The 15,027-nt window shown below is 41.2% G+C and overlaps 1 protein-coding gene across 1 annotated transcript in view; it reads right to left on the bottom strand.

The window, feature by feature from the left end:
* Window positions 1-14,011, bottom strand: part of ANKRD10 (ankyrin repeat domain 10) — a 37,569-nt gene extending 23,558 nt beyond the window's left edge. Inside the window, exons 1-2 of the mRNA XM_080614434.1 lie at window positions 13,685-14,011; window positions 8,423-8,575 (exon numbers count right to left, since the gene is read on the bottom strand). Coding sequence (XP_080470560.1) covers window positions 8,423-8,575; window positions 13,685-13,885 — 354 coding nt within the window. The 5' untranslated portion in view covers window positions 13,886-14,011. The remainder of the gene's footprint in view (window positions 1-8,422; window positions 8,576-13,684) is intronic.
* Between the last annotated feature and the right edge of the window lie 1,016 nt (window positions 14,012-15,027).

The raw sequence follows: 15,027 nt of genomic DNA, 5'->3' as shown, positions 1-15,027 counted from the left end.
GCAAATGCATCAGGTACTTTATTATTAAAGTTTGCAGTATGCTGTCATGTACATTAGATATTTAGCAAGAAATAATGCTGAGGGCATCTAACTCACAAGATAAGCCTTATCCAGGAACTAGGCAATCAGCAGAGTCATAATTCAGCAAAAGGTGTTAAAAAACCCCACAACATATACCACTGTAACAAATTATTCTAACACCTTTATTGCCCAGCCCTTGTGTTTCCCAATACGTAGGGTTGGGGAAGCCACCTCCAATTTAGAAGCAGCATGGCCAAGTTTGTGGGTCTATACTACTTTCAGATCTCACTGACACATGCAGTAAAGTACTGCACCATACTCACCAGGTGAGGAGTACACGTCTAACTCTACTGCAATAGAAATAAGCCGAGAGTTCACAGGACAGGCCAGATATTTCCTGAGACATACACAATGACTCATGTTCTATATACTTGTCTGAGTTATCTTTACTCATTTACATTCCATTATTGTTAAATGGCAGATACAATCACTTCATCTGTTCATATTATGTGCAAATATACTGGAAGTAGTGTACTAGTTTTCAGGCAAGTCCTCTCTACAAGCTATCTTCAGAGGTAACTCGGAGAATCTACAGCAACTTTGTAAACACAACTGGAAAGCAGCAGGACAGCTCCATGTATCATAATCTACAGGTTGTAGACAAAATTCAGTACTTGCAATTAATCACAGAATAGTTAGGGTTGGAAAGGACCTTAAGATCATATAGTTCCAACCCCCCTGCCATGGGCAGGGACACCCCACACTAAGCCATGTCACCCAAGGCTTTGTCCAACCTGGCCTTGAACAACGCCAGGGATGGAGCATTCACAACTTCCTTGGGCAACCCATTCCAGTGCCTCATCACCCTCACAGTAAAGAACTTCCTCCTCATATCCAACCTTAACTTCCCCTGTTTAAGTTTTAACCCGTTACTCCTTGTCCTATGAAGTCCCTAATGAAGAGTCCCTCCCCAGCATCCTTATAGGCCCCCTTCAGATACTGGAAGGCTGCTATGAGGTCATCAGCTACTAAGAATCTGTAATGAAATACAGCCTTGAAATAGCAAGTAAATGCTCAGTTACTGATCTGTTAGGTGATTATCACAGTCCTCAACACTTCCAATAGACAGCAAGTTTTTTTTCCTCGTTCCTCATCCTCTTTCTTTATTTTTGACAGACTTCACTTGTCTGCTCCACCAATATTAAACATGTTACAACTGTTACGTGCCTTATTCTTGCTTCCCTGTTCCTTTTATTAAAATATCAACACTAGCTATTAAAGTAACGCAACACTTTTACTGACTCACCAGTCTTCACACACAACAGTGCTCACCATCTAACACTACAGTACTGGTTACACTTTAGCTCAATTTGAAATGTGAATATATTTAAAACATGATCCTACTAGCACTTTGATATAGAAGGTAACAAGTGTTTTAAACTGTCTGCCAAGCTTCTGAGAAATTAAATCACATCTTTTAGACCATGTAAATATAACTTGAAAATGAATTTTGGATTATGTAGTATATACTCTCCATTTTCTATGTGCCAATTTTATTTCGTGGCAAAATATTTTTGTAACAAGTTACAAATTCACTGAGGGCGAAGCCAGTATAACAGTGCTTAAGACATATATTCAGCCAAAAAGTGAACCACCTAGCACCCCTAGAAAGGAACAACAGCGGTACCAGACAAAAGTTTACCTGCTTATAAACTAAGGAAAATTGCTGAGGCTGACAAAGAAACCTGGAGACAGAGAAGAGCAGAAAACTCCATGGAGTCCTTAGTGATTAAAAAAGAGCCATACAGCCCCTCTCCCAAAATGGCTTTCTGTAGCTGATGAATAGAAGACTTGTTTTCTAATGACGTTTATGTAATTTTTCCTACTTGTAACTTCTTCTGAAGTTACAGGAAGACAGAGACGCTTAACAGAGAACATATTATTAACTATCACATACGAAAATTAATTTGGCACCAATTTATGCAAGAAAATTTTCTTTGTATTCTCCCATAATGGAAGTTGTCCTCGATTCATCATTTTGCTATGGTTCTACACCTTTTGTTAAGAGGTAAAAGCATAGAAAAGAAGAGATTTGCCTCTTTTGTTCAGCATTAGTATTTACTACCCCAACCCTAACTTAAGAGGTAATCAATCATTCAATAGAATGCTCAGGAAAATAGGGAAAGTTAGCTCAACTAGCCATGCATGTGACAAAAATGACAGAAATCTCTACCAGCCAATAAACCTAGCATGTTGCCTACAATAAGATCTAGAGAGCTGAATTATGAAGCATTGCTGTGAGGAAACACTAGAAGGGTGAGAAAAGACCTCTGCATTACAAGAATACATTAAGCTTGTAGCAGCTAACAATCCTGTCACCACCAACCAGAAAAAGTTAGTATGTCAGAAGAGAACATGTCTTCAGAAAGGCTTCTTTCAATCACTGGCCCAGAAAAGCATGTGTTTCTCCTCTAAAGCTAAGGAATTGAGAAAATACTTTGAGAATGTCAAATATTCAAATGCAGATTTTTATAGCTTTGGTTTTAATTACAGCACCTAAATTTCAGTCATTAGTTAAGAGTCTCTTGAAGTTCTCCTGTAGGACCCAATCTATTTGCAGTGAAATAGTTTATGAAATAGTCTCCTAGCTCTACAAAGAAGACATTCTTTTTGAGCTGTGAGCTAGACTGAAAGTAAAAAAAAAAAAATCTCCCACTGAAAAGTGTCTTTAAAGTTTACTTATTTTTCAATACATTCAAAATTATGCATACAGGGAAAAATAAAGTACTCCATGAGACTCACAACAATTCTGGTTTGATTCAACAATTGGAACTGATGGCACCAAACAGAAAAAGCAATTTAACAGAGGCTTTTCCAAGAAGCTTCTGAGAGCTGTTCAGGGTCTAGATTGTTAGTGCATTTTCATGCATAAGACACCTCTTCCCTATCCCTTCTTTTGCTATGTGGAAAAAACCAAGTCACTTTATTTTGAGGGGCTCTACAAATCCCTAATTATCCTTTACATACCTCATAATCCTTGTAATTGTCCACAGTTCCATATGTGGTTCAGTTTGATATAATCCCTTCTGTAGTAACATTCCAGGAAGGGAAACATCAATAACTTGTACTGGCCTTTCTTATCTAGAGCAGAACTTTTCAAGATCCCATTCACCCTTCTGATTTAACACTGCACCAACATCCCAAACTTGTCTCTTAATCCAAAAGTCATGTCGTAAATAAATGAGCAGAAAGGCCAATTAAGTTTTATTAGTTTATCATTCAAGGTAACACAAGTTTGCTTCTGTGGAGACTAAGTATTTTGTGCACGGCGTTCCTAAAGATATGACAGGAAGAGTCACGAGGCATTACAGGCACGTTTATTTTTTGAAACTCACTGCCACTGCCAAACACCTTCCTCCTTGCCCTTACAGGAGCATAACTATCCTTTCGTAAAGACAAAGGCAGTCTGCTCTCACTTGGGGTCATTACCTTTCACAGTTATTTCATTTTACTGAGCTACCTTCCTTATTCTATTTTCATTTATGTGCTTGAAGAGTTTTTGCTTTTTTGGATAAATCAGTAACTCTATGTGATTGATTAATCAGCTCACATTTCCTCACTATGCCGCTTAACTTCAAAAGACATCTCCTCTACTGATCAAGTATCTTTCCTCAAACTCTCTTCTTATTCCCAGACCTCTTTTAGATATGGTTGTATTTCAGTTCAGTAAAGCCATTTTTTATTCCATTTTCCCCTCTTTCTGTATTTTTGGGATCCACATCTCTGTTGACATTAGGATCTTCCAGTTGAACTTGGTGCATATTTTCCATTTTGTCTTTAAAATTCCAAAATCACTAGATACGATGCAGTTGATTTCACTGATATCTTTATACCTTTTCATATATATGTTACTTACCTGTAAATGTTTCTTTTTAAAACAAAAAGACCCACTAAAACCTTTCAACTATGTGTATGGGTTTTTCTTCATGGTAGCTGGCATGGTGCTACATTTTAGATTCATAACCAAAATAATGCTGATAACACACCAATGTTCTACCTAGGAGTGGGCTAGGAGGTGACACAGCTGCATCTCCTGACCCAAACTGACTAAAGGAATATCCCATAAGGTATGCCACAATGCTAGCTAAGAACAGCTGGGGTGTATTTCCAGAGTCATCATTGCTCAGGGACTGACCAGTATCAGTCAGCTAGTGATGAGCAATTGTGGGATTGTCTGGTTATGGTGCAGGGGCTTTAGTTTTTTGTGGGTTTTTTTTGCTTGTTTGTTTTTTTTTTTTCCAACAACTTCACTTTCTTGGTTTTGTTTCCTTTTTTACCTATTAACATGTCTTCATCTCAACCCAAGGTTTTTCTCACTTTTCCCTTCTGATTCTTCCCCTCAACCCACTGTGAGGAGGGGAAATGAGCAAGTGGCTGTGTGCTGCTTAAGCACCTACTGCTGTTAAACCACAACACTATGCAAGCACTTCAAAATACTTCTAGCACAGATATCTAAGACAGAAGCACTATTTTAACTGACAATACAAATTAATTCTATTCCTTAACTCAAGTCAACTGAATTTAAAGGTCTATCAGCAGATCACATTTCCAAAAGCCGTTCAGATTTTTTAGACCCAGCACCCACCCTTTCTGAAGCCAAAAAATAGATGCTGGAGTTTGCTATAACTGAATGGTTTGAATTCATGATGCTTTCTCCTTCTGAATTTTGAGTACAGATGAGAACTGATGGAATATTTTTATCTGGATTTAGCCCAAACTGTTTTTAAAATACGGAACTGTAACATACCAAAGAACAAGTGCCTTCTTCCTCCTCACCAAGGATACCAGTATGTTTACAGCGTAGGTAATCTAATTCTCCTAAATCTATCTGCCATCATTGGCACAGGATGGTAACTGGCTGGATGAGAAGTATATTAGCATCACCTGTAAGGATGCAGTAGTTCTTATCCCATCTTTAAGTCAAGCCACACAAAACGGGGCGGGGAGGGGGGGGGAAGGGGCAAATCAATACAGGCAACATACAATAGAAATGTTTAATAGGCTGAGGCTAGAGGGAAAATATATTTATATGAAGTAACAGGCTTTTTAATCAAAAAGTACTCATGAGTATCTGCTGTTAATATGCACAACAGCACAAAAATGAACCTGTGTTGTGACAAGGATAAAACATCAAAAAAAAAAAAATCTCATGGAAAGTGAAAGTAGCCGTATGATTGCTTTGCACTGTTACAGTGAACTAGAGCAGGCAGGTAGCCGAACACCGGTCTTGAGTCAAAAGCTTTAATAGCAGGCACTACCCACTGAATTAAAAAAACAAAATAAATGTAATAGTAGGACTTTCTTTTTTTCCCACTGCTGGGTAGAACAGGCAGATTGCTGCTTGGTATTTCAGCTTTTTCCTCTGCATTTTTATAGTGATCCTGGAGGCGAGAGAACTGCCCAACTGGTCATAAAAAGAGACAGATGGGTTCTAGCCCATAAAGTAATACAAGAGGGCCGGACATCAAGGTATAACCACAGAACTTATTTGGGAAGAAAGTTACAGCTGGGACAAGGAGCTTTCAGCCTAAGTCCTTCATGGCTGCTGCCCGAGAAATGTCCCAGGCAGCTTTCACCAGCACTGAGATACGCATTTTCTTGTTTTCCTAAACTTCAGGGCAGGCAGCATGTGCTACAATACAGTACCTCAGGGCACATATGAGAAAGCACGCATGCAAATTCTACTGAGTACCGGAGGTTTACATAAAGACTGAGAGACTCGAGTGGATTCCTTTTCAGAAGCTATCCTTCTCTTTTCCCAGAGGTGATAGGTTAGTCTGTAGCCAATGAACAGCAGTCAGTGTGTAAAGAAAGTTTTACTACTTTAATTATCAAGTATTCCCAGATTTCTCAGCATGTGTTTTGTATCCAGTGTCCATGGAACACTTGTCCTCACACAAGCATTAGCCAGTGACTATGTCTGTCTGAAGTACAGCATCAGTCAGCGAGCTGGAAGGAACAAACAAAATACACATCAGGAAATAGTGCTCTGGAAGCTCAGAAGTGTGGGTGGAAGCCCTAGATTATCACCTGACAGTACTTGGAAGTTAAATAAGGAACCAAGATAATCTATTAAGGACTTCAAATGAAACAAGAATAGGAGAATTTGACTGCAATTCAATAAACAGCTGGAAAGAACCAGGGAAAGCAAAGCATGCACTATGCTTCACATAGCCATGTGAAAAATACTCCAGATGTATCTAAGTTTGCCTAGCTTTCAGTGCTCATTCATATGAAACCAGTATGACTGACCAGGTGTATCCTAAGAATTTAACAGACTTTTTTGTTTCTACTACTATTTTAATTAACCAGAGCTATCTTCATCAAACTAAATCTAGAATACCTCTTCTTCTATGGTTGAATTAATATTTTGTGCAAGCAAAATAAGCTATTATACTCAACTGAAACTTGAGCCTACTGTTAACAACATACAACGCTTCCACAGTCAGCTTGCAGTACCATCTATATTAGTGTCCTTTGCCTGTCAATACCTAAATCTGCCCTTAGAAGTCTGTAGGATACCATCACCACTATCTTTTGAAAATTTGAGAATCTCAGTACTCTTCCTCCTGTGGGGGATCACAGACCTATTAATTGGATTTGGTCTGGTGACAGGTCATCAATTTAGACTCCTGAGTCACTGACTAGTCCTGGTGGCTTCTTTTAGCTGGAACCAATCTCTTGCCTATTTTTAATTGCATATTATACTGCCTTCTGCTTTCCTTTACAGTCATCTGCATGGTGCCCTCAACCCATGGAGAGATCTCTCTGCACTCTTCTCTTCTTTGGGGCTAGTTGCTACCTTCTTCTTTGCTATAACCTCACTCACATAGATGTGATTCTTTTCCCCCAACACGTTCCAGGACAGCCAGCTTTTCTTCAACTCCATTTCAACCTCACTGGTCAGTTCTTCTCTTTATCCTCATAGTTGGAAACTTTCATTCTTCTCATTCATTCATTTTCATTCATTCTTCTCTTCTCATTTAGCAGATATTTGTATACCTTTATTCTGTGCATGCCATGTTTCCTCTCTAATCACCATTTCTTTACATTCTTACCTGGTCTCCAGATGCATTTACAGTTCTTCTATTTTCTCTTCTGAAGATTCTACCACTATGCAGCAATAACTTATTGCATAAGTTACTTTTGTCACGTATCAAGGAGAAGATGCGATCTATAGCCTCTGCATCCAGCCACTTCATTGTTTCTACAATTCTCCTGGTGTCTCACAGCTGTTCTCAATGCACCAGCCTTCTTTTCTGAAAACTCAACACAAACTTCCCCATTTCTTATTTTTGCATAGCTTAAAAAAACAAAAAGAACCAAACTCTAGAAATGCAAATGTTCAAGCCCTTCAGCAGACTTAGCTTAGCTCTACTGCATATAAAACACAGTCTGGCCATTAGAAATTAAAAAAAGTATGATGCAAGATTTAACAGACCAGGCATTTTACAGATGCTGTGCTATACTACAGCTTTTAGTAAATGCATATGCTGTAGTATTAATTACTCTCATAGAATACTATAAATAATTTTGCATACTGTTAGAAAGGCACACATTATGCATGCCCAGCATACATAGATTTATTCAGTGCTGCAAAAATTATCTCCAAAAGCATAATAGTGTTAAGCACTTGATTCTGTTACTGCACTAGAGTACAGTTCTTTACAGGAATTTTGCTATATTAATACACTGTCCTCCACCAAATACATCATTAGGCATACTTAACTGTAAAAGTAATAGAACAGAAAATAAAAATATCCCCAATTCATTCTTTGTTAGTAATTTACATGTTTCTGACCTATTTGCAGGAAGTTACTAGACAAGCTTTGGAAAGAATCTAAAAAGGAAAACAGTTTGAAACCAGAGGCATCTTAAAATAAACCATGGCATATCTTACTAGCTAGATGTATGACTGTATCATGAAGCCCATGATAAAAGGTCTAATGGCTCTGTAGGTAATGGTGAATTTTTCAATTCTTAGCATATTTAATAATATGCTCCTTACTAGACTTTTCTTCTTTCCCCTAAAGAGGCATTAGCAGAGTATTTACTAATGCTGCCAACACCAGAACAGCATACCATTTTGTTCAAGCAGCAGCATGATTTCAACTCCTAAACCAAATGTTCTCCAAGCCTTCAGTGGCTTAAAGAACATTCATTAGTTCTATCTCTACTGAAATTATAAAGGTCTGTAAATGATAATTAAGTCATTTGACTTCAGCTAATATTAGAAATAACGTATCTGTATGTGAATATAAGGATCATACATACAGGAAAACAGGACTGAGACACTCCTTCCAAAACTATATGCACACATGAAATAAACGTGAATCCATACCTGTTTGTTTATGTTGGCCCCCACTTGAATCAACCAATTCAGACACTGTGGATGTCCTCCAAAAGCAGCAATGTGGGCTGGTGTTTGAGCAAAACGTGTTGTACTGGCATTTACAGAAGCTCCAGCTCTTACTAACTGCATTAGGCACTCCAGCTTTAAAGACATGAGGGAATAAAACCAAAAACGTTACACAGATGTGCTATGATAATTAGCATATGATAAATAAATATGTGAACCCTAGAAAAGATAAGTAGACAACTGAGACTACAGGGATGCAAACCAAGAAGATATGAGCATTAGAATTTTCCCCTTCCTCCTTTTTACTCCTCCCTACTTTGGCCATAGGCTATACCAAAGATGCACGTAATTTTCATTCTCAAAACTGAATACCAACATTTATTTTCAGGATGGGGGGAAAGAGAGCATAAATACCTCAGATCTGACTACAGAGCTATTTGGTTTACTACTGTTAAGGAAGGGGAAAAAAAAAAAAAAAAAAAGAAACAACCAAACAAAAACCCAAACAAAGCACAAAAAAACCCCCCAACAAACTCAAGAGACTTGATCCAGCAAAGTTGCAGACACAATACTAACCAGACATTATTAGATAATGTTTGACAAAACAAGAGTGTTGTTAGGAGAGACAATGAGACAAAGAAACTCTCTCAGGAGAGTTTAGAGGAAGGTAAATCAGAAAAACACAAGAAATATTCTATATTTCTTTAATGTTTCCCTAAAGCAACAGAAGCAGATTACTAAAGAAAACTAAAACTGTTAACACTATAATAACTAACATGACAACACCATAAAAGGACTAAATTCTTTCCACCAATTTCCTGTTATTATGGCTGTATTGCCATTATAAATAAATAAATCAATAGGCTGCATGTCTGTGGCAATATCAGAAAAAGAACTTTATTTTAAAAGCTGCACTATTTTGTTAGACTGTATTCTTCCATTTTCTTGTCACACTAACCAGAAGTGTCAGATATACAGCTTCTATTTTTAGATGTTCATAACACTACATCCATAGAAGCTAAGCAAAACACAGCCATGATGACCTCAACTTCCAAAAAAAACCCCAAAAACCCAACAAAACCACCACACACCAAAAAAAAAAAAATAATCCACCTAAAACACATGTACACACACACACACGCACACACGCACAAAAAAAAGCTCCTTTCCTGTCACATAGTAACATTGTCTTTTTGTTGATAGGAAAAGGAATGCACTATGCTAAAATAAACAGTTTAGTCTAGGCTTCCATTTATTGTGGTTAGATAACAAACACCACTACACACACACAACAGCAAAACAAGAAAACCTTTGCACCAACTTGGGGCACTGGTTCACATACAAATCTAAGGGTCAGTCTCTCACAGATTATGTTTGTCAGCCACACCACAGTCTGTTCACATAGAAGAAAAAAAAACAGCCTCCAGAAGTCATCTGGCGAGCTGGCAGTTTGGTTCAGAGACAAACATAAACATCAAGATTCAAATATTCTTCTCTACTGCTGTATGTCAGTCTCTTTTTTAAACCCGTAAATTCCTGATCTTCATGAACTGCATATACAAAACTACCAACCACAGTAGTGAAATATTTTGTATTAGTTTTGCAAGCATATTGTGAACTTCAACTGCTTTCTCCCCCCATACACATTAAACAAACACAGATGAACCCTATCCTTTAGGATACACAAAAGTACTTTTCTGACTGGGATGGACTAGACACAGATGTAACACTAACCCCCTAATTACATGAAGTAAACATGTAAGGGTGAGGGTAACTGAAATATTGCAGTATTGATGAATCTAAATCCATAAACCTCAGCATTACCAATGACAAAGTTTGCTTCTCAAAAGCAAACAAGCACTTATACTGAAGTATAAACAATGGACTTCTAACAATTAATCTGAAAACACTTTTAGACAAGCATTACAACTTCAGCAAATATTATTATTTCCTGCACAGAAACCAGGCTGAAAGAATTTCCATAATCAAACAGGCATTACAGCCCATCAATTGAGAGGGGAAACACACTGGAACTGGTTCACCAGTGGCATCTTGTAACAAAAATGCTTAAATCTGCTTTGTAACATGGTTACACATCATGATTATCTACACAACTTCATGTTTAAATTATTTTCTCTTGTGTGCTTTTTTTATTTTTTCATTATCTCTTACAGGGTTTTAAGAGAGAATATAATGTTTCATCCCATTAAAAGCTTAAGTACGGATTTTCTGTATCATGGCTGTCATAAAAACCTGCTTCTTTCAACATTATGGAAGAACAAGGTAAATTGCTGTGGATGGGAAAAGTCAACATAAAAAACCAATACTGATTGATTATGCTTGAGACTATGACACAGAAGTCTGCTTTCATTAGCCTTTTAGCAGATGTTTTCCCGTGTTTTGTTATACCTCAAGCAGAGGTTAAACTTACTTAATGAAGAAGAAAGACAGGCCTCCACACAGGCCACAGTGCTGGCAAAACACCAAGAGATGGGCACTTTTATCTGTACTACTTTTGTTCCAAAAGAAACAGAATGTACTTACTCCTGTTTTGTTTCCTACAATCTAAACAGTCAAATGGCAAAAATAAAAGGTAGGAGAAGAGTACGAGCAAATAGATGCGGTCTGAGAAAATTAAAATACACATTCAAGTGGTTACAATGAAGTAAATTAATGCAAGACAGTGAATTAACAGCAACCTCGCTTTTTATACAAGCCCTTCATTTCCCATATCTCTGGCAGATTTTTAGATTGCTAATAATTTTACATTCTGACCCATGTTCTCAGAAATCTACAGGATGCCAGGGTAATTTAGGGCACTATATAATTAACTCTAATTGGAATATGGTAACTCTAATGGGAATTAATTGACATCTCAAGATATGAGCACTTCCGTGCAGTCAGGGAATGTCCTGAAAATGCAAACATTGCCACAGATACTCAACACATGTTAATATGTACTTGTTACTTATGTCTAAAAGGAGGTCCATGCTGTCATTAAAACTCCAGATAATACATCCAGAAATAACTGGCTGTAGTATCTATTCCTTTTAATTGACTCTGCTGGTATTTTATTTATTAGTTGCAGGCTGTAAAACTATGTTCAGTAGCTGCTACTGAACATTTCCAAAACCAATGTTTTAAAACTCTGACTCTGGGAAACAGAACTCTCCAATTGAAGTTTTGATGAACCTGAATTAAGGGAGGGGGTGGGAAGAGGTGAAAAGGAACAAAAGACATACAAATGTCTTATGCACATGTCCACTAAGTGCAGCTATTGTTTCAGTGCTGGCAACCCTCTATTAACTGGTGAAAGGCAAAAAGTACAGCTGTGCCACAAAAAGTCAGTCGAATCTGGGGTCCAATTACACTGCTGGAACTCTTTCAATTGTATTGTACAGTCTCTGGCTCAGAAGAATGAGCACTACCTAACAAGACTATAAAACCTGCAGATAACTTCTGCAGATTGTAATTGCCCAGACCTTGTCACAAGGCTTTTAGGATAAAGTACATGTATACAAAGTTGTATAAAAACCATGTACAGCCAATGTCATCTTTGCAAGCCTCATTTCGCTTGCCGTATTTTTCCCCCTTACATACAACAAAAACAGGCATCAAATTTTGCCCATACCCAAGGATGGCCGTGGCAAACAAACACACTACCTTCCAGACTAACTTGTTACCTTTGTGATCTGTTTCTTCAAGTCTCTTGAACAGAAACTAGAACATATATAGAAACCTCACACAATCTACAATGGTTAACAGAAAGCTGAAGATACTTAAAGGAAAAACGAAAAACAAAACAAGCCACGCACACCTCCAACACAAAAGCAAAACTGCTATACGCTCGTACTGAAGAGATTCTTGTGAGATGGAAAACTGAAACAGAAGACTAACACCAAATCAGTACCTTCATATTGTCTATGAAGGTACTTCACAATAAAATTTAAAGCGCTCTTTTTTTCCCCCAGAGTGTATATGAGCTTCTTTCTGAACAGGTAATAGGTTGTTTTAGGTCTTGGCTTGTGTTGGTTTGGGGGTTTTTGTCTGTTCTGTGGTGTGTTTTGGCGTTTGTTTTTTTTTTTAAGACTGAAGGGCTAGTTAGCTATGTCTCCAAAATGCTTCTCAAACAAGTACTGCAGATAAGGTAATGTAACATACAGAAACCATGTCTTAATGTACTTTAATAAACTGTAACAACTGCCTGAATACATTCATTTTCCTCCTCCAGCACACAAAAAGGAAGTACAAACACATTGGAAATGGGAAGGAGAACAAGAACAAAAGCCCCTCGAAATCCAAAGCTGGACAAATTAATGAGGAAGAAAACCAAACCCCAGCCCTCTATGGTGAAATTCTTCCGAGGCTGGAACGCTCACCACATCAGAAACATGAAGGGCCTACATAAAATCAGGGAATTAAGATACCACTCATCTTAAGAATTGCAAGATAATGTAGCTACTTCTCATATTTTGATCTTTTCTGCACTGCAACCATGCCAATTAATGCAGTCAATCCCGTATTCGCATCTGCGTGCGTGTCAACCACCGTTTGTTTTTCACACTGAAGACGCCAGAGTAGCGCTTGACAAGCACACCCATCTCCTCCCCAAACTCCCAGCGAGCTGGTAGTCATAACACAGGCACCACAACAAAACAGTCTCCAGCTGCGGAGCCCGGGGACCATTAAGGACCGCGGCTGGGCTCTGCTGACAAAGCACGGAGCGGGGGGGCTGGGTGGTGGAGAAGCGCGGCCGGACGCTCACCGGCCTCCCTCGGAGCTCCCCGGCCGGGGCTAGAAGGAAGCCCCTAGCCCCTGCTCCTCCCCTTTGGCGGCCGCCGCTTAGACGCCCGGCTGCAAAACCCAGAGGCGCCTCCATCGGCCAGCCTGACGGGAGGGCAGCGAAAAACGGGTCCGCTCCCGCCGGCGACAGGGAGAGGATGAATGATTGGGGGGCGGCAGGTACCGCCAGCCCTACCCCCACCTCGCTGACCGCTGGTAAGCCGGGACAGAAGCCAAGCGCCGCCGCTGCTCCCACCCGATCCCCGGAGCAGCAACGAGCAGCCATGGCGGAGGAGGACGCGACGGCGACAGCCGCCTCTCGGCAGAGCGCGCGCAAGGGACAAAGATGGCGCCGCGTTGCGCGCGAGCGGGATTCGCGCCCTCCTTCCCCTTCAACATCTTCCCCCCCCCCCCCCCCCCCGCACTCCCGGTCCTCGCTCCGCCGGCCGGACCGGGCCCCACCTTGCCGAAGTGCGCGGCCCAGTGGATGGGCGTCCAGCCGTAGAAGGAATCCTCTGCCGCCAGGTCGGAGCGGGGCGAGCTCTGGAGCAGCGCGCACAAGGCTGGCAGGTCCCCATCGCGGCAAGCGCGGTGAAGGGGGAAGCGCAGGGTCAGCAGCTCCTCGCTAGAGAAACCCGCCTCGGGGCCGGCTCCCAGCGACATGGCGGGCAGGGGGGACAGCAGCGGCCGTGGCAGGGGTGAGGAAAAGGGGATTAGGAAGGAAGGGATGGGGAGGGAAAGAAGGAAAGAGGGAGAAAGCACGGGCAAACGCGCTCTACCCGCGCTGGAAGCGGCGGCGAATGCGGCTGCCGCGAGCTGCCCGAGCACAAAGGAAGCGGGGCGGGGCCGCGCACACCGCTCCGCCCCTCGCGGGAGGTGCCGGGCACCCCTCGGGGCGCCGGGCCGGGGCGGGAGCAGGGCCCGGCCTCGGCCTCGGGCAGGGTGAGGCAGTGTTTTGTGTTTTCGGTTGCCTGAGGCGGGAGGGCGGTCGCCGCCGCCGCCTGAGGGTGCGAGTTTGGCAGCAGTCCCCAGGGCAGGGTCCGAGCGGCCTCGTCCAGTCTGGCGCGCTGGTGGAGAGAAGAGGCGCCGCTGGGCTCGGCGGGGAGAGGCATGCAGCCGGAGGGACGGCGGGTTTATGCTCTCCCTGCTCGGCAGTGTTGCCGCTTCTTTCCCTGCGCAAGTGGAAACTGGTGGTGGGCGCCTTCCCGAGCTCTTGGTAGGGGAATCGGCCTCCCAGTCGGGTTGTGCTCTCTGCAGAGCGCCCGTGTGGTAGCAGCAGCAGTTAAGGAGGCAGGATGTTGGTCTGTGTAAAAGCATTCACAAAAGTAGATTCTATGGAAACAGAGAGAACCTCATCAAGCCCTCTTCCAGGCATTCCACAGTCTTCACCTGAGCAGACTCACCTCTGCTCTAACGGGCTGCTGATGTGTGCATTGTGTTTCCTTGCTGGGAGCCCTGGCCTGCTTACTGTCTAGTCAGTTGTGGTGATTCTGTAACTGTGTAAGTGCTTTCAAGCCAAATTCAGGACTCCAAGGTCACTGTTGTTTCACTGTATAATGGATTACAAACCAAAGAATAACCTTGTTAGTGACTGGTTAAAATGACAAATTTGCAGTTGCAACTAAAAACCAGTCATAGAATGCTTTGGGTTGGAAGGGACTTTCTATTTCCAACCTCCTTGTCACAGGCAGGGACACCTTGCACTATCAGGTTGCTCAAAGCCCCGTCCAGCTGGGCCTTGAACTCTTCCAGGGATGGGGCATCCATGATTTCTCTGAGTCATCTGTATCAGTGTCTCATCACAC

The sequence above is a fragment of the Psittacula echo genome (assembly GCF_963264785.1).
Source record: "Psittacula echo genome assembly, chromosome: 3".
In the NCBI taxonomy this organism is placed as follows: Eukaryota; Metazoa; Chordata; class Aves; order Psittaciformes; family Psittacidae; genus Psittacula; species Psittacula echo.
This window is presented reverse-complemented; position numbering and strand designations above follow the sequence as displayed.